Source organism: Zeus faber (assembly GCF_960531495.2).
Source record: "Zeus faber genome assembly, chromosome: 4".
Lineage (NCBI taxonomy): Eukaryota > Metazoa > Chordata > Actinopteri > Zeiformes > Zeidae > Zeus > Zeus faber.
The window spans coordinates 31,924,570-31,949,978 of NC_137191.1; the positions used below are offsets into that span (position 1 = coordinate 31,924,570).

The 25,409-nt window shown below is 45.0% G+C and overlaps 1 protein-coding gene across 1 annotated transcript in view; it reads right to left on the reverse strand.

The window, feature by feature from the left end:
* Window positions 1-25,409, reverse strand: part of LOC307228780 (sarcoplasmic/endoplasmic reticulum calcium ATPase 2) — a gene marked incomplete at its 3' end in the record, with an annotated part of 51,065 nt that overhangs the window by 14,138 nt on the left and 11,518 nt on the right. The window contains exons 6-12 of the mRNA XM_079998574.1: window positions 13,293-13,459; window positions 11,800-11,955; window positions 8,670-8,811; window positions 8,275-8,441; window positions 7,191-7,279; window positions 6,720-6,822; window positions 3,381-3,512 (exon numbers count right to left, since the gene is read on the reverse strand). Coding sequence (XP_079854700.1) covers window positions 3,381-3,512; window positions 6,720-6,822; window positions 7,191-7,279; window positions 8,275-8,441; window positions 8,670-8,811; window positions 11,800-11,955; window positions 13,293-13,459 — 956 coding nt within the window. The remainder of the gene's footprint in view (window positions 1-3,380; window positions 3,513-6,719; window positions 6,823-7,190; window positions 7,280-8,274; window positions 8,442-8,669; window positions 8,812-11,799; window positions 11,956-13,292; window positions 13,460-25,409) is intronic.

The window sequence follows — 25,409 nt, forward strand, 5'->3', positions numbered from 1 at the left end:
CAGAATCTCCAGGTCCCATCACCAACAACAACGGTGACCGCCTCCAGCATCTATGCAGTGCTGGGGCCCTATCTATTGTAGACACGTGGTTCCCCAGGAAGAACATACACAAATGGACATGGTATAGCAATGATGGCAAAACCCGCAGTGCCTTAGATCACATCATCATCTCCAGTCGCTAGAAATCCAGTGTTACCAACTGCCGTGTGTATCGTGGAGCCCAGCTAGGCAACACGGACCGATTACGGACCAACTGGTTGCCCAGTTGAGACTGAAGTTAAAGGCTGTTCCATCATCACGGGCACCACCTCGACTGAGATCCTCTCATCTCCAGGATCCAACCATCACCTCAGTGTTTACCCGCTCCATCTCCAACCGGTATAATGCCCTGGCCAAAGAAGACCTCACCAACTGGAACCTTTTCGTGTCCACAATTAACCAGGCAGCTGCTGACTCCATCCGACGCCCTCACCATACACCCAGGCGCCCCTGGATAACACCAACAACGCTAGAAATCATAGAGCTCCGTAGAGCAGCACGTCTTAGGGGCGACATGACTGAATACCGTCGCCTAAATCGCATAGGCAACACTGCGATACAAGAAAACAGGGAGAGATTCTGGCAAGGAGAAGCAGAATGCCTGGAGTCTGCCGCCGAAAATAACAACTTCACCCAAGTGTATCGAACCCTAAGGCGAGTGAAATCAGGCCCCCAACAGAAGGCAGTCCAGGTAAAGGACGCACAGGGTATCATACTGAACTCCGAGGCACATATCTGTATATACATAATAGTCTATTCCCTCTATCTATTCCATTTTATTTCATTTTATTTTATTGTATTTTATTTTATTCTATATATTTTTATTCTATTCTATAAGTATTCGACTTACTGTATTACGTTTTAGGAGTCAGTTAGTTGGTCTATTAGAAAGAAATTTTTCCTAGGACATATTGTGTGTTATCACCGGGTGCGTTGCATTACATTTCACTGCATATATGTATGAAAGTATGTATATATATGTGATGAATAAACCTCTTGAATCTTGAATCTTGAATCTTGAATAATTGCAACACACCCGGAGATTATGCACAATAAGTACAAAGACACAATAGCTAAGTAATTGAGTAATTAATTAACTGACTAAGCTTACTGAACTAATAAGTACAAGGACACAATAGCGAAGTAATTAAGTAATTAAGTAACTCAATTAACTGAACCAACTGATTCACAAAATGTAATTCAGTTAATAAATGGAATAAAATAAGCATATAAAGGGAATATACTGATCAGGGATGCAAAATAGAAATAAGAGGAATAGACTATTTATATATATACAGATATGTGCAGTAAAGTGAGGTAGCGTGTGTTGAGATATACAGTACAGTATACCACAGTATGACACAGCAATACAGTAACAGTACAGTATTCAGTAATATGTGCAACATACATTACAGTAATGCAGTGGGGGCCTATGTGTGTGTCTCAGTGAGAGCCCAACAGACCGCAACAGTCTGTTGTTGGGGTATTGAGGCTCCTTCATGAACCTGCGGGCTCTGCTTCCAGTGGTACGTTTGGCTGAACGCACCACCCTCTGCAGGGCCTGCCTGTCCTGAGCAGTTAAGTTCCCAAACCAGGCAGTGATGTTGCCTGTCAGGATGCTCTCCACTGCTCCAGAGTAGAAGGACTTGAGGATCCTCACCGAGACCCTGAATTTCTTCAGCTGCCTGAGGTGGTAAAGACGCTGCCTCGCCTTTCTCACCTGAGTGTCTGTGTGTAAAGTCCATGTAAAGTCCTCCGTGATGTGGACACTCAGGTACTTAAAGCTCCTCTCCCTGTCGACAGAGGACCCATTAATCGGAGGGGAATAAATAAAAAAAATAAAAAATAAAAAATAAAAAAAACAAGTCCCATTAATCATCAAAGGCGCATCCATCCTTGGTTGTAATCCTCACATAAAGTCCACAATCAGCTCCTTAGTTTTGCTGACGTTCAGGAAGAGGTTGTTGTCCTGACACCAGAGTGACAAATCAGCCACCTCCTCTTGGTAGGCCTTCTTGTCGTCGTCGGTGATCAGACCCACCACAACGGTGTCGTCAGAAACTTGATGGTGTTGGAGCTGGACCTTGCCACACAGTCATGTGTGTACAGGGAGTACAGTAGGGGGCTGAGGACACCGCCCTGGGGGGATCCTGTGTCAGAGTGAGGGAGCTGGACATGTGCCTCCCCACCCTGACCACCTGGGGCAGGGCTGAGAGGAAGTCCAGGATCCAGGCAACAGCAGAGTGTTCAGTCCTAGCTCCCTCAGCTTGACAGCCAGTCTGGTGGGGACTATGGTATTGAAAGCTGAACTGTCGATGCTGAACTTGTCTATGTTGTAAAAGACGTTCGTTGTAAGCAGCCGTGCAAGCACTCAGAGCGCCACGGATGGATTTATCTACCCCCTCTGATTGATCCGACCACCGCTTTACGTCCCTCGTCACTACCTTTCCACGTACGATGCATGGCCTGTTAGCAGGAAATAACAAGATGACGGCATGGTCTGATTTCCCGAAAGCAGAGAGCGAGATGGTTTTGTATCTGTTCTTGTACGCTGTATAGCAGCGGTCCAGAGTTCTAGCTCCCCTGGTGGCACACGTGATGTGTTGGTGGAAATTAGGCAGAAGTTTTTTTAAGTTTGCCCTGTTAAAATCCCCAGCCACCACAGCCCCTTCGGGATGTTTGTTTTGAAGTCCGCACAACACATCATACAGGTAGACTGCTGTTCCAGGTTCGGTGAGCAGGAGCGGGAGAGTCTTGATGTTGTATGAGTTACACCAGCTGTTGCTTATCATACGCCTCCACCCTTGGATTTCCCGGACTCCTGTCAGCTGGACGTATGGCGTGGTCCAGCACCAGCGGGTTCAGCCATGTCTCCGTCAGGCAGAGGACACAACACTTCCGGTTCCAATATTATTACTCTGCTCTACCTTCCTCTACTGTACCTCCAGAGGTCACTGTACCACTTTAACTCCCTCTACTCTGCATCCCTCAACTCCGCATCTACTGTACGTCCCTCTACTCTACCCTACTCTACCACTATCGACTCTACCACTCTCTAGTCTACCTCTACTGTCCCTAACTCTACTCTAATTGCCATGACAACTTGATCTATTTGTTTCTTTGCCATTGTCGTCAAGATGTGTTCTGCACATCTTGACGACAATGTGTTCCTTGTGTGGACTACAAAAGCAACTAGGTGTTTGTGAGTAGGTCTAAATAGGTACAGTATACCTCGACACACACACACACACACACACACACACACACACACACACACACACACACACACACACACACACACACACACACACACACACACACACACACACACACACACTTACAGAGCAGCAGGCTGTTGCCCTTTCAGAGGGGGTGAGTCCTCTCAGGTCTGTGTCAAACACGTTCATTTTCTCCACCAGACAGCAAAGAGCAGTTTCCGTTGCTTCCCCGACTTTCTCAAACACACCTTTCGACTGGAGAGCATAGACACAGAAACGAAAGGTTACTAAAAAATGAACAAGTTGTAAGTAGACTTGTAAAAACATACAAAGATTATGTGAAAACAACATTCATTTTTTCTCCCATAGAAATATCCATTTGGGGAGGTCGCTTCAGACAAATCCTTTTTTGAGCATGGAGGGCACACAATATTATGTCAAACGTATAGCCTTTTCACACTGCACAAAAAGCCCAAATGACTCTGCAGTAGACACAGGTATTTATCGGCTCTAGCCATAGTTGGACTGGTCATTGGAACAAATCCCAGTGGGCCGGTTGCTCTGTGGGCCGCCTGAGCAGCCCATTATACAAAAACAAGAGCGAGAGCGATCAGAGAGCTCCGTGTCAACGGCCAGCTTTGATTATGCACCAGCCCTCATAACCACCCCCCCCCCCCCCCCCAATTTTAGATATTATCTAGAGTATGTTTGTTTATTTAACTATTATTGATTGTTTAACTGCACTTTAGAAGAACAAATGTGTACAGTCAGTACCTGTTGTTTGTAGTAACTTATTGTATATATACCTGCCCTTAAGAGTAAGTCCTTCAAGTTTCAAGGTTAAAGTGATCAAATTGACAATGGCATAATCTGACTTCTTTCCTGTGTTGAAATAGATTATACAGCCTGTTAAAATATAGACATTCATGAAACATTAACTGCCTGAATCTATCATTGGATCCTCACACTTATGGCCTGCTGGCGACAAACCTTTCACTTGCTCTTCAAATATGTGTTTTAGTGTTACAGTAGCCTAGAGTATCCATCTATTATGCTTATGAATGGCAGTATCCACGGGCTGGTGTGTCTGTATGTGTGTCGATGGGGCTGGGGTGGTGGAGTATACGCAGGCTGGTTGTGGTGGGCTGGTCTGGGTAAAAAAGTCCATGGCTATTTTTAAGTCCGAGTCCGTCCCTGGCTCCGGCTTCGATCGGCAGTGATGGATCATGACCCCCGGGTAGACATGCTAATTTTCGCCCCTTTGCCGGTGGATGCTATAACGCGCATTGAGATTCCGGACGTTGGCGTGTAAATTGGCAGGAATATCTGTTTTTCATTCGACCCTTTTAATAGCCAATTCAGAATCCAAAATCAAACTCAGAAGTTATTGACTTTTTTTCCCACATTCGGGGACCATGAAATGTTTTGAGTGTGCTGGAAACACGACACTGGAAACATGACACGCCCCCTTTCCTGCGTGTACGTATGTCGAACATGACACACCAGAAGAAAAAAGAAAGGCATAGTTGTCTACTGGCAGTGGGAAAGGAGTCGCCTATCGCCTATTTTTAAATGGGTTTACCGGCGTTTAAAAAAACTGCATTTACGCGCTAATTTTGGTGTAAAACAGTATTACAGCGTATGTAGTCAGGCTTTTTATGCCTGTACTTTGAAATGCGACCAGCAGAGGGACCCATTATGACTTGCGTTCACAAAGAGCACAACACATTGCAGCTTAAGAAAACGCCTTCGAATAGACAAAACACAAATGCAAAAGCCACAACATAACTGTTACCTAAGAAAACACATACAAACAGACAAAACACAAGCAAATTAAGAAAATATCTTCACCATTATGACAACACATGCACAGCATTTAGAAAACACGCTGCAAATCCTGACGTGTCGAACGAACTGCATACCAAAACGCTTTGCAAATGCGAAAAACAACCGTATTAACAGAAAAAGCCACATTAAAGTTAGCCACACCATTATAGAAGTGAGCCACCGCGGATGCATTGCATGCATCTATCATGCATTTATTTGCAATAAAATATTTAAACAAAATTATTTTGTGTCTGTAATTATTAAAACATTTATAAAAGTAATAACCTGGAGCCGCAACTATCACAGACCAATCAGACCACACGAGTCCAAATCCTCCATCTGTTCCTCCATGCAATTAATAAATCGGAAAAATGATTTTTATATCAATCCACGGTAATTATTTAAGCCATTTAAGTGCCATATTCCAAAAAAGAAGGCACAGAGTCGTGAAGTTTGCGAATGATTAAAATCTTTTGGGCCAACAAACTGAGCTGAATCCTTCCTGAAACGATCTGTTCATCAGTCAGTTCAGTTGAGCTCTCAGTCAGTTGGGGGAGTGAACGTGATTCTGAATCACTCTGTGAGTGAGTGTATCCCTGCAAAGTAATCACTGAATCAGTGAATCACAGATTCGTTCGCAGGGATGCACTCACAAGTGAGTGAATCCCCTTTTTCAGCCAAAAGATTTGAATCGTTCGCGAACAACACAACACTATCACAGAGCCGGTAGATGTTGTTTTCTCTGGAATAACACTAAAAATGGCTTAAATAAAAACCTGGGTTGATATAAAAGTTGTTGAAGCAAATGGTGGATTTTGATATGGTGATCTCGTGTGGCACGATTGGTCGGTGATAGTCGTGGCTCCAGGTTGTTACTTACAGAAATTCTTATATACTTATATAATTACAGACGCAATATAATTTAGTTTAATATATTTTATTGCAGATAAATCGGTGCATCCGCGGTGGCTCACTTCCGTAATGTGGCTTTTGCCATTGTGTTTTTCCGTTAATGCGGTTATGGTTTTTGAATTTGTGAAGCGTTTTGGTACGCAGTTCGTTCGACACGTCTCAATTTATAGTGTGTTTTCAAAATGCTGTGCATGTGTTTTTCTTAAGTTGCAGTGTGTTGAGCTCTCAGGGTCACCGTACAACTGCCTTATGAATTGTACTATATCAGGGAATCCTACCATGTCCTACTAGTGGTCACAATTGCAAGACGAAGACTAAAATATAATGATGGGAAAACAAGAAATGTAACGTTTTCTATAATGAAAAAACTATAGTTATAGGTTGTGAACTTTTACAGAAACCTGGCAATTTGTTATAAAAACCCAATGACCAGCACTAATAATGTTGTTAGGTGCAATTACACCTAATAAGCTCTGGCTGGAGCAACGTCTGATCGAGGTCACCTTCAAAAGGCCCTCATTTCTAAGTTTGGGAGCGAGATTAGTCACAGCAGGAGGAAAAAAAGGCCACATTTAATCAGTTTCCCCAGTTTTCCTTTTTTTCTTGAGCCAATTATCAGTGACTCAGCCAGAACAGTCAGACAGAGGTGGTGTTCCTACATAAGTGTGGCTGAGCAGCTTCGACCTGACCCACGGCCCTGTTCTCTGGAGCCCCCCGGCACACCTCATTGTAGTCGAGGGAGGAGTCGTTGCACAGCGCACAGATGGAGGCCATCTCCACCAGGCCCTCGTACTGGCTACACCTCACTGCTGCACCGTCCTTGTAACTGGAGAGAAGGAGGCCGGAGTACAAAGAGAAATTAGACCTCTTGATTTCAGAATTCAGTACTCAAAAATGATTCCAGAGTAGAGATGGCAAAATGACTAGACAAAAATAGCCAACGGCCGGGCATCATCCTTCATTTTTCTCACACAGTGAAGGCATCTAAGCAAACTGTAGGCTTGGTAGGGAGGATACAACTAGATAGTATTGTGTTTATTTTCAAAACCACATCTCACATAAAGAAAGAACACTAAAGGATAAATATCAATCAATCATCAGTATCCCAAGTCTGATGAGTAGTAAAGTGGGTAGGGGGTCACATTAAAAAGGTTAGGAGCATAGCAGGGGGTTAAAAGGTTAAAGGTCACTCACACTTCCCCTTCTGGGGCGTAAGTGGATCCGGTGACTGTGAATTCACTCAGGCGACAACGCTCTCCGGACAAGCTGTCTACCACAAATATCTGCACACGCACGCACGCACGCACGCACGCACGCACGCACGCACGCACGCACGCACACACACACACACACACACACACACAACTAGCAGTTAGTTAATCATTATGATTAGAACATTTAGAACAAGCTTTAGTTGCTGGAATGTTAGCATTACCAGGCATGCCTATTGTCAGCACTAGGCATCCGTACTCGCAGTGACTTGATTAGATTACGTAACTTCATCCTAATAGATAATGGTTAGTTAATTTTATAGAAAAATAACAATAATGTTTCATAAAGAGGTGTTTTGTAAAACCTGCATAAATCTTGCCAAATACAGCAATATGGCAAGAACACATTGTGACCTAGCCCATACAGTAGATCTAGTATCAAACATCTTAGCTGCTGGCAATTTCCTGTTTATTTCAAACTTTCTATTTCTCTTCAGCTGTTTAAAAATGCTCACATAACCCATTTACAAGGCACAAAATATTGACTGACATTGTGACTGAGCAATGTACACTCAGCAAATCTTTAGAGTACATTGTGGCCAACACTTTACCAAATGCATTACGCCCACTCCAAAGCTAAGACGAATAAGAGTATAATATCATATTGGTCCTATAAAATGCTTTCAGCTCATTTAAAGCCCAACATTGGCTCTAAGTCATTTCTTAGCACCATTAGTTTTTTTTCTGTGAGAAATCCAATGAACATATTTCTTCAGCCTCTACAACAATCCGATCATTAAAATATTTCCCTTGATTAACTGATGAATGCATGGTGAGGCTATACTACGTATTTTAATGTCTTCTAATAGAAAAACTACAGAAGACAGGTTTCTCTTTGTCTTCAGTAAACCCAGCTTCCCAAATATCTTTGTTTAATTGTTAATTTTCTTGATTATTTTTGAAGAATTAGTAGTAGGTTATTTCCTGATGGTATCTAATACAGTTGGAAGTAGCAGCAGACAATTGTTGTTTTGCGAAGGGTCATTTGGGCCTTCCCGCCCTCTTACCCTGCAGACAGACATCTGATTGGTGGTGAGGGTGCCCGTCTTGTCAGAGCAGATGACTGAGGTGCAGCCTAGGGTCTCCACGGAGGGCAAGGACCTGACGATGGCATTCTTCCGGGCCATGCGCCTTGTGCCCAGGGCCAGGCAGGTGGTGATGACTGCGGGCAGGCCTGCGTGAGAGGGACATCAAAACACACACACACACACACACACACACACACACACACACACACACACACACACACACACACACACACACACACACACACACACACACACACACACACACACACACACACACACACACACACACACACAAAGGGCTATGAGGTGATGCAGAATTTGCAGGAATTGAAGATGGACAGACAGATAAAAAGTTATGTTAAAGGACAGGGAACCTTCTGGTATGGCTGCCACAGCCAGTGCCACAGCGATCTTGAAGTAGTAGACGGCGCCCCGCAGCCAGCTGCCCCCGTGCACGGGGTCATTGAAATGGCCCACATTGATGGCCCACACCGCCACGCAGATCACACTGATCACCTGTAGAAGAGAAAGAGAGGGTGAAGGAGAGGAATTATGGAGACAAAACACAGATTGATGATAGGGCTTTAATTCTATGCCCATTTCATATACAGAGCAGAATCGAAGGAAACATGCTGAGAGAAAGACGGGGGTCAAAATGAGTGAATCATTTTCACTTTTTGTCTACTCTTGCACACCTGAATGCAAGAAAAGAGTTGGAACAAAAACTTAGGAAGACAGGGGGGTTGATGAGGACTGGAGAATACTGTGATGGATGCTATGGTTAAGTACTTCTCTAACCAAGACATGGGGTATTGTAAGTATGTATGGTATGCATGGTAGGTATAAAGCCCCTTTTCCACATGGAATGAAAGCTGTAAATCCACTGTCAATGTTTCATATTGGCGTAATATGGTAAAGGGGTCGGTGTTCCGTAATGTTCCGTAAAAGCCGTTCCGTTAATTTCCCCACTCTTGACCTAGCACAGATCATTTCCGGGAAAATGACGTTACAGCTGTGAATGGAAGTCTGTGTGAATGGAAGCAGTAACATTGCCCGGACAAGCATGTAAAGTAGGGTTGGAGCCAAATCCGAATACACTGAAAGCACAAATAGTTCTTTTTATACGAATATTTAATTTGTGCATATAATTCAGAAGTTATTTATTTTATGGGAAAAAAAAAAACAATTGAAAAAAATGGCGAGTCAGATCCGAATTGTGGCGCTCGGCTCCAAAAAAACAAAACTGAAACACGGTCAGTCTCAACGGAGACAGGTCTTTATATTCTTACATCTTATTATTTTTCTTCTTGAAAATGCCACTCAGACCCTAGATGTGTCTTTTAGAGTAAGGGGTGTGGTGCTGGGACATCAGGCACTATCGATTTGCGTGCATGCCGAGTGCGCCGGGGAGCGAGGAGCCGGATGGGGAACGAGCGGACAGAGAGAAGTAGAACGGGTGGAGAATGTTCTTTCCCCGGAGGCAGAGAGTGTTGGACAGGTTGAAAATGATCACACTCATTTAATAACATTGGGTTAGGGCTATTGCGTCCGAGGACAGGGGCTCTGTCCCCGCTCCGTCAACGGAGGGAACGGAGTCTGCCTGAGAGGGGCGGGGAGATGTATACTGCAAAATACTCCAAATTCCTTTGTTTTCTGGGTATTCAATTCATAGTTTATATTAAAAAAAGAAAAACACATGATAAAGACTGGGAAGTCTTTACCATGGGAAGTCTGGGAACATGAGAAGTCTCAACAGCAGAACTGCTTTACACCAATATTTTATGACGCGGTGCTTTTCATTATTTGCGTGCCATGGGAGCAAGTGTAAACAAAGATGGCGGAATGCAGCGCTTTGGGGAATTACTCAATGGATGGATATTACAACATTTAGCCGCCTGCTACAACACACCGGCAACATAGGGTGAATTAAAGTTTAAATCTTCAATTTTGCGATATTCCGGACAAAACAGCATCCCCATAGCTCCATAAACTACAGCGGCCACAGCAGAAATGTGCAGTAGAGTCAGCTCCTCGCTTTCTCCATGTCTGTAAGTAAGCTACGTCACATCCAGCTGTAATTCGGAGGTGGGCAAAAAGTTTGATTATTTTAACTTTGTTGCTTTTATATTCGCCTCCGCATTTAATTACATTTGTGGTGTGGGGATGGTGTGGTTTGAGCAGCCACACCTGACCTCGATCTAGGTAATTGGGGTCAGAGTGGCTGCATACCTGTTGCTTGTTGGTTGGTCTAACAAGCAGCAGCTCCTGTTTCTATCTGCTCCTGGGCCACAAAGAACCAGCGCTCTCTCTACAATAAACTGGTGTCTCGAACCCCGTCTTCTGTGTCTCTGTGCTGGAGGTCCTTGAACACGCCACTTGGGTGGCGCATGATAAGCGAAAGGACCGGGTGAGAAGCAGCAACCACCACGGGTAACTGCCTGCAGCTAACTACTCTGCCCAGCAGCGACCGCCAGGACCATCCAGCAGTCCAGCAGCCAGGCCACCCCTCCAAGCAGCCCCCGCAACAGCCAAGTCCGGCCACGCCTTCACCAGTCAGCACAGCAGCCAGGCCCCACGCTCCGGAAGGGAGGAGGGGGCAGTCTGGTGGACCATGCCGGTGGACCATGCTGCTCTATTATTTTAAGGTATAGGAACCCTGCGTCAGAGTCTGTCAGTTTCAGGTATAGCAACCCTGTTTCAAAGTCTGTTTTTCTGTTTGGTGGGGGGAGGGGACTATGCTTCAGCCAGGACTTCTCCCTGGCCTCAGTTTGGTGTCGGGGTATGTGGTGTGGGGATGGTGTGGTTTTAGCAGCCACACCTGACCTCGATCTAGGTAATTGGGGTCAAGAGTGGCTGCATACCTGTTGCTCGTTGGTTGGTCTAAGAAGCAGCAGGCAAAACCCCCATCCCCACACACACTGAGGAGAGGAGCCCGTGTCACGATACATGTTTCTACTGTATCTGCTCCTGGGCCAATTACAACTCTCTACAATAAACTGGTGTCTATAACCCTGTCTTCTTTGTATCTGTGCCGGAGGTCCCTGAACAAGCCACTTGAATGGCGCGTGGTAGGCGAAACTGCCACAAGATTCAATCTATATTTCCCAAAAATAATTTTTGTTGGGCTGTGTAAGTACTGAAAAAATGTTTTTGAGTAAGTTGTTGTTTAGCAGTCTAAAAACTTTGAAACAGTTATTTTTCACAAAAATAATCTTTGTCATGTGAAAGAAGGTTATATTAAAGGTTGTTTCATACATTTGTATGAATGAATTTGTGCTCATTTAAAGACAGACTTTACAACAGTTCATGAAGATTTCTTTGTTTCCCTGGCACAAAAGGGGGAATAAATAACATATAAACAAGCAAAAAAAACATCGGTATCGGTCCAGGATTTCACAATCTGTGCATCCCTAATAGATAGATAGATAGATAGATAGATAGATAGATAGATAGATAGATAGATAGATAGATAGATGGATCCTTTGCTCCAGATAGTTCTCTAACCTTAGACAGCTGCTCGCCAAACTGGTCCAGTTTCTGCTGCAGCGGTGTCCTCTCGGGGTCGGTGGCGGCCATCTCGTCCCGGATTTTTCCGATCTCTGTCTGCACCCCTGTTGCCACGACAACGCCAATGGCCCGCCCGGCCGCTATATTGGTACCCTGACAAAGGCAATAGGTAGAATAGTTGTGATAGACAGAGAGAAAGTCACACACAATTCCAGGGTCAGGTTGTCGCAAGATTTGAAAAGGTCTATCTGAAATCCGCCTTGCCTTTCCCAGATTGAGTCATTGGGCCAATTTGTATTGTGATTCACGGCGATTGCAGTTTAGCAGAGAATGGCTGCACTTCCCGACTTGAACCCCAAGGAAACTTCCAATTCATGAACCTGAGCAAAACCCACTAGACCTGTCACGATAACTACTTTTGCTTTTGTTGGACGATATATTGTCCCAGAAATAATTGCGATAGACGATATTATTGTCATTTTAAGCAGCAGAAAGCAGCAAGTCGTTTTGATCGTAAATTCCCACATGACTTGAACGCAGCATCTGTAGGAGTAACAGTGACAGAGAGTCCACTGAGGATTCAAGCGTTGATAAAACTAAGTCAGGAACTATGATCGTGGTCACTGTAAAAACTCCAAAAGATAAGGCTGAGATCCCAATGTTGCAGAGATACTGTTTAGGTTTTGTCACGTTACACATTACGCTACGATACTCGGAGGAGCAGCGCCATTGCCTGGCGCTATGAGAAAACACTTGGTGCTGCGCCCAAGTGTTATAATGGTAGGGAAAACTCTGCAGTTAATTCTGGCATCACGTTGGCTAAAATGTTGGTGAAATTCTTATGTCAACAAACACGCATGCAAACACAATGGGCAATTATCAAGGTCAGAAAAATGATCGAGGTCATGTCCATATATCGTACGCTAAGTCGATAAAGTAATTATCACGACAGGCCTAAAACCAACCCTTGCTTGATGTCATTTGCTGGCTATTAGATGGATGGCATGTTCGGTGAAGTTCAGAGTCTTTCATCCCTGTCCACAACGCTGTGTTCAAACACTGTCGTCATCAATAAACAATACACTGCCAACCGCTCAAGACGAAGATATCCTGCAGGTCTCAAGTGTGACTCAGTGTATTCGTGTATTAAATAAAACATCACTGGCTGTTGATGTCTGACCAGAGACCACTTAGCGTCTAAGCGCCTTTTAAGGTAAGCCAGAGATAATGGAACACAGATAGCACCCAACAAAACACACACACACACACACACACACACACGCACAGACAGACTTATTATATTGGGCTTATCCCAAAAGATTACTTGTGTATTTCGCATAATGTACTCTCTTGCATACAAACACAGCCACCTTCAACCCCACTTCTTTGGACGACATGCGCCTACACATACTATAATGTAGGCACTAGTGAGATATATGTACAAGCGCACACACTGCATACCACAACTAGTATTGGTGACGCCAACTCACAGAGAACAGCATGTTCTTCTTGTCCTGGTTGACAGCGCGGGGGTCCGGCACTGGGTCTGTGTGCTTTAGAACCGAGACAGACTCCCCCGTCAGAATGGACTGGTCTACCCGCAGCGTGGTGGAGCGAATGGACGTAAGCCTTATGTCGGCAGGTACCTTGTCACCAACTGGAGAGGGAAAAGGGTGAAAGAGGAATATTTCATGTCACAAGTAGTCGGCTGAAGAGAACATGCATGGTGTCTCTGTGTGTTGCAGGGCAACTTGCAAGTTGGGATATACCAGTGAATTAATGTGATAATGATGATGTTGTAATTCGATTGAAGAATTATTTTCTTAATATTTTTTTCATTTCTTAAACAATATATATTTTTTACTTAGAATTACAGCTGGACGAGGGCCGCTAGCGAATAGGCAATGGAGTTAGTCAGGTTTTAGTGAGCTCTGCTGATAATTGGATTTAAAAACTACTTTTTGGCACTTCATAACCGTAAAAGCTATAGAATATTTTACTGAGTTCATAATTCAGCATTTTTGCTCTGATAGCGTTATGTGAATGGCTTCTAAACTGTGAAGTACAAGTACAAGTACACAGGGAATGCTATGGACCAACAAGATTATGGCGGATCTGAAGGCCAACATTACAGTATTTTGTCACTGAACACAGCGATTGCAACGCTTCTCAGGTTGGAACAAAAAACAGTACTGGCAGAGCAATTCGATATAATCAAAACCGAACTAAAGGCTGTTAGGGAGGAAGTGGTCTGAAATGGAACACAGCCTTTCTACATGCTGGGACGAACGTAGCATCATTGCAAACTACTGTACACAAACTCCAGTCTGAGGTTACCGCTCTACATGACAAAAAGCAGAGGGCAGCTGGAACATGACAGCGACTGATTTAAAATAAAGAATGATTTTAAAGAATTAATCAACCCGTTTTTTTTTATTGTAGATGTATCTAATTGAATGAAATGAAAACACTGTGCGTAACCGTCTGTAGCAGGGACACCTTGTCAGTTACACCCCCTAAATTTTAAATCCAATTTTGACAGGTATGGGCTTAGTGCACCTCCCTGCCCGAACCCCGTTCCTCCACCTGGGCAAAGAGCACTTCGCTGCGGATCTCTTCATCCATTAATCCCATCCTATCTAATCTGGAACCCGCAGCACCGCGAGGCTCAGACAATTAAAGTTTCTTTCTAAAAGCTGTTTAGTCACACCGAGAAACTGCACCTTAAATTAGATATTGTCTAAGTCATTTTGCTGGCAATACTGGCCTGTAAACAAATACAAGTAAATGGGGGAGCTGAGGTTTTTCTGGATAAAAAGCACAAAAACGTTACATTTCTCAACCAACTTCAATGAATGGTTGCGCAGTGGTTGATGCACTTCCTGTGACGCAATGCCATAAATTATAATTTTCTCGAAGATTCGTACCCGGTGACAGTCCAAATGCATACTGATATCGAGGCTTATAGGGAACAAATCTAAACGCTGATGATGTCATTATTCTGTAGCTATGGCCCATTACATTGTGCAATCAACATTTAGTTCATTATGATAGGTTAAATTGCCCATTTAAGCAGCAACTGACACTCCAAACAGAATTCTACCTCCTATCAACAACACAGGGGCGGCAGCAGTGGCGCAGTGCAATGCACTGTGTGGAGTTTGCATGTTCTCCTCGTGCTCACATGGGATTTCCTCCACCTAACATCAGTAAGGACCCCCACCAAAAACGTGCACACATCATCATCTGACCAGCAATGGACACTCGTCACCAGGTCCCCAGGCGTGTCCACAAATGCTGCCCACTGCTCCTGGCTGTGTCCCCGGAGGAAGGACAAGCTAAGGATGGGTTAAATGCAGAGGCCTCATTTCACCGGCCACCATCCAAAGCATGTGCGTGCGTGTGTGTGCGTGGATGTGTGGTGTGGTGTGCTGTGTTGTGTGACAATTAAAGATTCTTCTTCTTCAGGCAGAAAATCTTATCAATAAAACATGGCACAAAATGTATGAATACGGTGAAAAGATTGGAAAAATTCTTGCTGACCAATGCGCGTCAAAAGACTGCAAACCAGTCCATACCCGAGATTAATGATTAAACAGGCATCAGGCACATTGTGTTCTCACAAATTTTTATGCAAAACTGTACACTTCTCACATAGGAGTCTTTGTTTGACTTTTTTTGATAAGATATACGTATTCCCAGTATTGATGAGGAGACAGCAACTGATTTCGAGAGATCATTCTCTGTAGAAGAACTTGCCACCGCGAAGTCCATGCAAAATGGGGAATCCTCGGGTACCGACGAAATTTTCCAGTGAAATCTTGAAGAAAATTGCCAATAACCTTGCCACAACCTTGATTTCTGTTTTTTGAAGAATCATTAACTTGTGGTTTACTACCCCAAACTATGTGACGGACAGTTGTATCCCCCTTATATTCCAAAAACCCTTTGGAATGCAGCTAATTTTCACCCATTTTCTCTCCTGAATATGGATAGTAAACGACTAGCCAAGATGTGAGCTCGCTGACTAGACACTGTATTACCCTCTATCGTATCCGATGATCAGACTGGATTTACTAAAAGTCTTGATTCGTGTTTCAACTTACGACGAGTATATAATTTTCTGTATGATCCCACTCCTTACGATACCGAGAGGTATAAATATCACTTGATGCTGAAAGGCATTTGAGTGGAGGGAGTGGGACTTTTTTACACACTCAAACGATTTGGAATACAGTTCTTGGATTAGGGTTATCTATACTTCTCCTATGGCAGCTGTTTGTACAAATAGCAATCTTTCCTCTTTCCTTGCACTTTATCGCGACACCAGGCAGGGCTGCCCGTTGTCACAGCTTTTAATTTCTGGAGAAATTGGGCCATTGGCAGCTGCTGGTGAGACCACCATTAATATGTACAAAGAGGAACTTCTGAGCATAGGGTATCCCTATACACAGACGATATGCTTTTAAATTTGTGTGATGCCTTAGTTATTGTACCACAAGTGCTTAACTTACTAAATTACTTTGGCAAAATATCTGGATATAAAGTTAATTTACAAAAAAGCGAACTAATGCCTGTGAACCCAGTGGCACAACACATTATATTCACACAATTTCCCTTCAAAGTAAGTGTACATAAATAGAAATAGTTAGGAATCTGGATTACGCATCATTTTAAAGATCTTTATAAAGCCAACTTTTCCCCACTTATAACTTGTTTGTAGAAAGACTTTAAACGCTGGACTTATAACCACTATCATGAGGAGGCATTATTAAAACTGTAAAAATGAACGTTTTACCTAGATTTATATATTTATTTAGACTAGTGCAGTGCCCGTTCAAAACATGACTTGTTTATCCAAGGTTTATTAATATTACACACATGTCGCGTGTCTGCACCGAAAGTGTTCGGAATGGGCTGCTTGCTTTCACGGGTAGCCACGCCCCTCGCTGGCTCACTTTTCGCTGTTTATTGAAAGTTTGTTAATTGTTTGTTAATTACACGTCACATGTCCAAATTGCACCAAATTCAACACTGCACTTCCTTGGGTCCCCAGCAATACACCCGCCAACTGTGAAGTAGATCAAATAAACGGTTGCAAAGATAACCGAGGGATATACATATATACATACATGAGATTCCTTCCTTTATACTGTAGTTATGTCTCACCATCTTATTGACAAGATCATTTTTTATTTTATAGACAAACTGGTATGCTCATTCATTTGGAAAAAGTAAAAATCCAGAAAACGCAAGGCATACTACAGCGACACCACCAAGACGGAGGGTTAGCATTACCCAAATTCCAATACTACTACTGGGTGAATATCCAGATTGCTATTTTGGATTAATTCTCCATCTGACTTTAGTGCTCCTAAATTGTTATTGTTAGAGAACTTGTTTTGAAGTCCTGCCTCATTTCATGCTCTGCTTTGTTCAAAACCTCCACAACCCATATCCAGTTAGTCTTTAAATCCAACTGTGAAACATTATTTTAAGATTTGGGCACAGTTCAGACAATCATTTTCACTTGAACAATTCTCAATTCAAGCCCCTATAGTAAGAAATAACATGTTTGTACCCTCTATCATAGAAAAGGTTATAACATACGGAAAAATAAAGGGATTAACCCATTCAAAGATATATATGCTAATAATAACTATGTCTTTTGAACAAATGTCACAAAAAATTGATATCAATATTCAATATATCAAAAATTCATTCTTACTTCTATGAATTTTTGCAGCTTTGGGATTTTTTTCTTCGTTCTCCACCCATTTTCCATCTCTACAGCCCAATTATTTTTTAGATTGTATTCTAGAACTCAATCCTTAATCAAAGTACTTTATTGGCATAATATACTCCTTTGACCTTAGCAAAAAATCAGTGGAAAGAGGATCTGGATATACAACTGACTGACGAATCTGGCAAAATGCCATAAACAGAATACATTCACCCTCAGACCTGCAGACAGGTGGTGCAGGCTCCCATCACGGAGCCACTCGGCTGCTGGGATCAGGCAAATGAACGGAGGGGCTCCGCTGATTCGTCCTATCCAGGGCCAGGAAGTCATTTAGGTTTTGTTTTTCCTCGCAGTGAGGAGGGTGTGTGTTTTCAACACACCAACACGGCAACAATGGGCGCTAAGCGCAGCAGAGCGGACACGTTACGGCGGAAGTGCGCATAAGCACAGAGGCTCTAGACTCTCTCACTATTTGCCAGCGAGCGTATGATTTTCACTTTGGCCCACGAGCCAGCTTTTTGTTTAAAACTGTAATAAATACACACCAACCAGCGCTGTTTTGCCTTCACCTGCCTCCCCTCGCTCATTCCCTGGCCCTGGGCCAGAACACCCATTTACAAGTGGCGCCTGAACAACATGGAGCAGTGCGAGGCAGAGTCCTGGATGCCTTCCTCCCTGGCAGACGGGAGCGGGACCGGGAGGCGTTCCGGATAGCCAGCAGGCCATTCATGTCCTCTCCCGGCAGCGCACGGGACAACGACCGCTGGGACTGCCGAGGGGCCCGAGGGGGTTGCACTCACGGTCTGTAGGGATATGTGAGTGTTGCCGGGCCCGTGGTGTTGCGGACGTTGCGCCGATGGGGGTCACCAGAGCGGGTGAGGAGGAGCCCCAGGTGGGAACTTATCTGGACCCCCCAGTCCATCCCATGGAGGATTTTCCTTTGGAACCCTTCCCGGGGCCTTTGACCGGGTAGATAAAACTCGACCACATTTCACGGTGACTGGGGATAGATACTATAGAGTGAACTGTGACGCTTAGTCGGGAGAAGAGGTTAGCCAATTACTTGAGCGGATAAAGGCCCGTTTCTATTAGCTAGGCATCTGGGCGGACGTGCAGTGGCGCTGTGCCACCTGTTCCGGGTGTCAGCTGGTGAATCCACCGGCTATTCCCAGAGCGCCATTGAGGCCCCTCCCCTTAATCGAGACGCCGCTTGAGAGAATCGCTATGGATCTCAGGCCATTAGACCACAGTGCTCGGGGCTATTGATTCGTGTTAGTCCTAGTGGACTACACAACCCGATACCCCAAAGCAGTGCCGCTGCGCAGTATCATGGCCAAAGATGTGGCTCAGGCGCTGTTTCAGGTCATCTCCCAGGCCAGGATTCGAAAAGAAATCCTGACTGACTAGGGCACCTCGTTCATGTCTGGCACACTGCACGAACTGTATGGGTCACTGGGCGTCTGCTCAATTCAAAGCAGCGTTTACCACCCGCAGACGGAAGTTCGTCCACAATGACAGCCGGAATTGGGACTCATGGCTGAACCCCCTGTGGTTCACGGTGCGGGAGGTTCCCCAGTCCTTCACATGGTTTTTCCCCTTTGAGCTTCTGTTTGACATGAGCCCTCGTGGGGTGCTGGACCTGATTAAGGAAAACTGGCAGGAAGGTCCCAGCACCAGTAAAAACATGGTCCAGTACGTCCTGGAGCTGAGAGCAAAGCCCCACGCCAGGAATCACATCCAAGGGGGTGTGGCAGCCACCGCTGCAGACAGGCGGTGCAGGCTCCCGTCCCGGGAACGCTTAGCTGCTGGGGATTGGCGAATCAACGGAGGGGCTCCGCTGAATTACCCGAATCCCAGACCAGAAACTAATTTAGGTTTGTTTTTTCCCCGCATTGAGGAAGGTGCGTGTTTTCGAGACACGTGATCAGACTCGACATCAAGGGCGCTAGCGCAGCAGACTGGACACGATCTGGCGGCACCTATTTGCCAGCGAGTGTATGATTTTCCCTTTGGCCCAAAAGCCATCTTTTTGTTTAAAATTTTAATAAATACACGTCAATTGGCGCTGTTTGGCCTTCGCCTGCCTTCCCTCGCTCATTCCCTGGGCCTTGGCTGAACACCGTTTCTAATATACAGTATATATACACTATATATATATACACACAGTATATATATATATACACACTATATATATATATATATATATATATATATATATATATACACACACACACACACACACACACACACACACACACACACACACACACACACACACACACACACACACATACTGGAAGCACCATAGAATACCTTGCCTGATGACAACCTAAAAACAAGCCTCAAGGAAACAAGGAAGTAGCCAGTGGGTGGTTTCCAATCCAGGATACGAACTGAAGCCTTAGAGGTAATGGTTCTCCTGGGATTACAGTGGGGCAAAAAGGTATTTAGTCAGCCGCCAATTGTGCACGTTCTCCCACTTAAAAAGATGAGGCCTGTAATTTTCATCATAGGTACACTTCGACTATGAGAGACAGAATGGGAGGAAAGAATCCAGGAAATCACATTGTAGGATTTTTTATGAATTAATTGGTAAATTCCTCGGTAAAATAAGTATTTGGTCACCTACAAACAAGCAAGATTTCTGGCTTTCACAGACCTCTAACTTTTTCTTTAAGAGGCTCCTCTGTCATCCACTCGTTACCTGTATTAATGGCACCTGTTTGAACTCGTTATCAGCATAAAAGACACCTGTCCACAACCTCAAACAGTCACACTCCAAACTCCACTATGGCCAAGACCAAAGAGCTGTCAAAAGACACCAGAAACAAAATTGTAGACCTGCACCAGGCTGGGAAGACTGAATCTGCAATAGGTAAGCAGCTTGTTGTGAAGAAATCAACTGTGGGAGCAATTATTAGAAAATGGAAGACATACAAGACCACTGATAATCTCCCTCGATCTGGGGCTCCACGCAAGATCTCACCCCGTGGGGTCGAAATGATCACAAGAACGGTGAGCAAATATCTCAGAACCACATGGGGGGACCTAGTGAATGACCTGCAGAGAGCTGGGACCAAAGTAACAAAGGCTACCATCAGTAACACACTACGCCGCCAGGGACTCAAATCCTGCAGTGCCAGACGTGTCCCTCTGCTTAAGCCAGTGTACATGTCCAGGCCCGTCTGAAGTTTGCTAGAGAGCATTTGGATGATCCAGAAGAGGATTGGGAGAATGTCATATGGTCAGATGAAACCAAAATATAACTTTTTGGTAAAAACTCAACTTGTCTTGTTTGAAGGAGAGAAAAAGCTGAGTTGCATCCAAAGAACACCATACCTACTGTGAAGCATGGGGGTGGAAGCATCATGCTTTGGGGCTGTTTTTCTGCAAAGGGACCAGGACGACTGATCCGTGTAAAGGAAAGAATGAATGGGGCCATGTATCCATGAGATTTTGAGTGAAAACCTCCTTCCATCAGCAAGGGCATTGAAGATGAAACGTGGCTGGGTCTTTCAGCATGACAATGAACTAAAACACACCGCCCGGGCAACGAAGGAGTGGCTTGGTAAGAAGCATTTCAAGGTCCTGGAGTGGCCTAGCCAGTCTCCAGATCTCAACCCCATAGAAAATCTTTGGAGGGAGTTGAAAGTCCGTGTTGCCCAGCGACAGCCCCAAAACATCACTGCTCTAGAGGAGATCTGCATGGAGGAATGGGCCAAAATACCAGCTACAGTGTGTGAAAACCTTGTGAAGACTTACAGAAAACGTTTGACCTCTGTCATTGCAAACAAAGGATATATAACAAAGTATTGAGATGAACTTTTGTTATTGACCAAATACTTATTTTCCACCATAATTTGCAAATAAATTCTTTAAAAATCAGACAATGTGATTTTTCTGGATTTTTTTTCTCATTTTGTCTCTCGTAGTTGAGGTTTACCTATGATGAAAATAACAGGCCTCTCTCATCATTTTAAGTGGGAGAACTTGCACAATTGGTGGCTGACTAAATACTTTTTTGCCCCACTGTATATTGAACACTAAGACTCTGTAACACCAGATATTGGCAGTGCGAGACTGCTTTGCATGTCGTTGCAGCTTCAATGGTATCTTACTCTATTTTTGGAATCTCCAGCCATAACTTTGCTTTTAGTTGACACACAGAGTCATGTGTTCAAGTTCATCAATGTTGAACTCTACTCCAATGCAGTAACTACACTTTGCTGTTGGAAGTGAATACACTGATCCTGGCAACTGCATTTAAATGGATTGAATTTGCTCCAAAAGATCACCCTCATAGAGGCTGGTTTCACCAAGGGGTGAAATCAAGACTGACTAGATTAACTCAACTCAAAAAGGAAGTGCAGAATACAATCTTTAATTCCAAGTAATTTAATGGGAAATGATTATGCTGTCACGATCCTCTTCTGCCTTGATTCCCTGTCTGTCTCTGGGTCCCTCTGTCCCTCTCTGGCTCCCTCTGTCTCTAGGTCCGTCTGTCCCTCTCTGGCTCCCCCTGTCTGTGTCTGTGTCACATCACATCACATCCCTGTCAATGCACACCTGTCCCCAGTCAGTAATCTCACCACCTCTCTTCACCTTCCTCATCACTCCTTTTGTATTTAACCTGGTCCCATTCACTCTTTCAGTGTCAGTTCGTTGCATGTGTCTCCGCGGCCCGGCGCTCCCCTGTCTCCCCGAACCCGCCATTCCCCTGTCTCCGCAGCCCGAAGCTCCCCTGTCCCCGCTGCCCCCCTTGCCTGTACCTGCCAGGACTTTGGAGTGTCGAAGGAGGTGTTGGAAAAGGAGGAGCCTGCTTTCCTCCAGATACTCACGGTCTCCTGGGAAGAGGATCCTGATTTCTGCCAGATGCTTGCCTTCAACCGGTGGAAATTACATGCCCCCCCCATCTCCGCCTGTGGCATCATCCCAGTCCGGGACGACCCCCCTGAGCGGCCCGGCTCCCGGACCCGGCCCCCTGGTTGCCCTCCAGAAGGCCTCCGCCTACCTGCCTGAGCAGGGTTCCAGCTCCCTGACCGTCCGCCTGAGGGGTGCCTACTTCTTTTTGTTTCCTCCTTCGTGTTTCTGCATGTGTTTCACGCATGTCTTCAGCGTCTTTGTTCCTGCCTGTTTCCCTGGGTGTGTGCCCCGATTCCTGATCCTCCACTGGCTCCTCTGCTCCTGGTTCCAGGGTCCTGAGTCCCTACCTGTGCGTGAGTCCCTGCCTTCCCCGTCACAAGTCCCTGCCGGTCCTGATCCCCCTTCTGTCGCCTGTTCCTGATTCTTGCCTGTCTACTCATTAAACCCCTGTATAAACTCCTAAAACTGTGTGTCCTGCGTTTGGGTTTATCTTGACCTCATCCTTAACATATGCTGTGTGTGTACCGTGAATTACACACACAGAATAGGGGCCTTTCTGTGCGGAGTTGGCGTGTTCTCCCAATGCTCACATAGGGTTTCCTCCATATAACATATAAGAACCCCCACTAAAAACATGCACAAGAAACATCGTCTGACCAGCGGTTGAAGTTGGTCCCCGGGCGTTGTAGGCTGCCAACTGTTTGTGGCCTGCCCCCGGAGGAAGGACAAGCCTTAATGGGAAAAATGCAGAGAAGCCATTTCACAGCCTGCATGTGTGTGTGAGTCAGCCGTAGCTGCACGTAATGCATGTGTTGTGGTGTGGGTGTGATAATGAAAGACAAGCTAAGGCTTGTCCAGTTTAATCTTAAAAACTACAAAGGGCGGTGAAGGACGCTGAACGGACATACAGGAACACAGTGGAGCTACAGATGGAGCAATGGGACACCAGACTCTTGTGGCAGGGGCTGTGGAGTATTACTAACTACAAGAGCAGCTTCTCCCCAGCCACAAGTGTGTACGCATCCCTAGCCAAAAAATTGAACACATGACGTCAGGAGGGCTTTGATGCGTGTGAACACCAGGAAAGATGGCATAACTGGGCGAGTACTGAAGACCTGTGCTAATCAGCTAGCCCCTGTACTCATTAGAATATTCAACGCCTCCCAGGCCGAGTCGGTAGTCCCGTCCTGCTTCAAGAGGTCCACCATCATCCCTGTGCTGAAGATGGCCTCTCCAGCCTGCTTGAATGACTATCGTCCGGTGGCCCTCTCCTCAGTGGTCATGAAGTGCTTTGAGAGACTGATTAAGGATTACATCTGACCTCCCTCCCCCGCATCATTGACCCGCTGCAGTTCGCATACCGGCCAAACAGATTTCCAGACAATGTGGTCTCCCAGGTACTGCACCCCACGTTCATGCACCTGGATGGCCAGAAGGGGAGCTATGTGAGATTGCTGTCCATTGACAGTTCAGCTTTCAGTACCATAGTCCCCACGAGACTGGCTGTCAAGCTGAGGGAGCTAGGACTGGACACTCTGCTGTGTGCCGGGATCCTGGACTGCCTTACAACCAAGCCACAGGTGGTTAGGGTGGGGAGGCAGACATCCAGCTCCCTCACCCTGAACACAGGATCCCCCCAGGGCTGCATCCTCAGCCCCCTACTGTACTCCCTGTACACACATGACTGTGTGGCGAGGTCCAGCACCAACACCATTATAGAGTTTGCCGACGATACCGTCAGGGTGGGGCTGATCACAGACGATGACGAGAAGGCCTACCATGAGGAGGTGGTTAATCTGTCACTCTGGTGCCAGGACAACAGCCTTCTCCTGAACGTCAGCAAAACTAAGGAGCTGACTATGGACTTTAGGAGAGGATTACAACCGAGGACGGATGCGCCGTTGATGATAAATGGGACTTCTGTCGACAGGGTAAGCAGCTTCAAGTACCTGGGTGTCCACATCATGGAGGACTTAACATGGACTATACATACAGACACTCTGGTGAGAAAGGCGAGCCAGCGTCTTTACCACCGCAGACAGCTGAAGAAATTCAGGGTCTAGGTGAGGATCATCAAGTCCTTCTACTCTGGAGCAGCGGAGAGCATCCTGATGGGCAACATCACTGCCTGGTTTTGGAAATGTACTGCTCAGGAGAGGCAGGCCTTGCAGAGGATGGTGCGTTCAGCTGAAAATATCACTGGAACTACCCTCCCCTCCCTGCAGGACTTACACACCAGGAGGTGTACTAGCAGAGCCCGCAGGATCATGAAGGATCCTCACCACCCCAACAACGGACTGTTCCAGCTGCTGCTGTCGGGCAAGCACCTGGGATGGGAGTTTCTTCCCTCAAGCCATAAGGACTGTGAACGCTGAACTCACCAGGGGCCTTCACTAAGACACACACATAGGCCCCACTGCCTTACTGTACTCTATGTTGCATAGAGTACTCTATGGTGTACTTTATTCTGCCCCTGTATCACTGTACTTGCGTATAGCATACTGTGCTGTATTGCTGTTCCATGTTACTGTACTGTATATCTAAACACGCACTACCTCACTTTATTCTCACGCCATTAACTGCACATAATCCGTATACACTATAGTCTATTCCATTTATTTATATTTTGTATTCCCACTTAATATATTACCATTTTTACTAACTGAATTATGTTTTAGGAAACAGTTAGTTCAGTGAGTTTAGTCAGTTAATTAGCTAGCTACTGTGCCAGTTATTACTTATTGTGCATAATCCTTGGGTGCGTTGCAATCTCATTTCACTATATGTATGCTCATATGTATATGTATGTGACAATATAACATCTTTAATCTATTGATGCCTTATTCTTTATTCTGTTTCCTTCTACCCATTCAATCTGTCAATTGCTTTCATTTTACCAGGCCTGACTTTTTTTTTCTACTCACTTGTGGCTGGAAAATATTACCTGTTGTTAAAATAAAATATTTTTTTTAATTGAGAAGTTAACTACAGTAGAACAGTA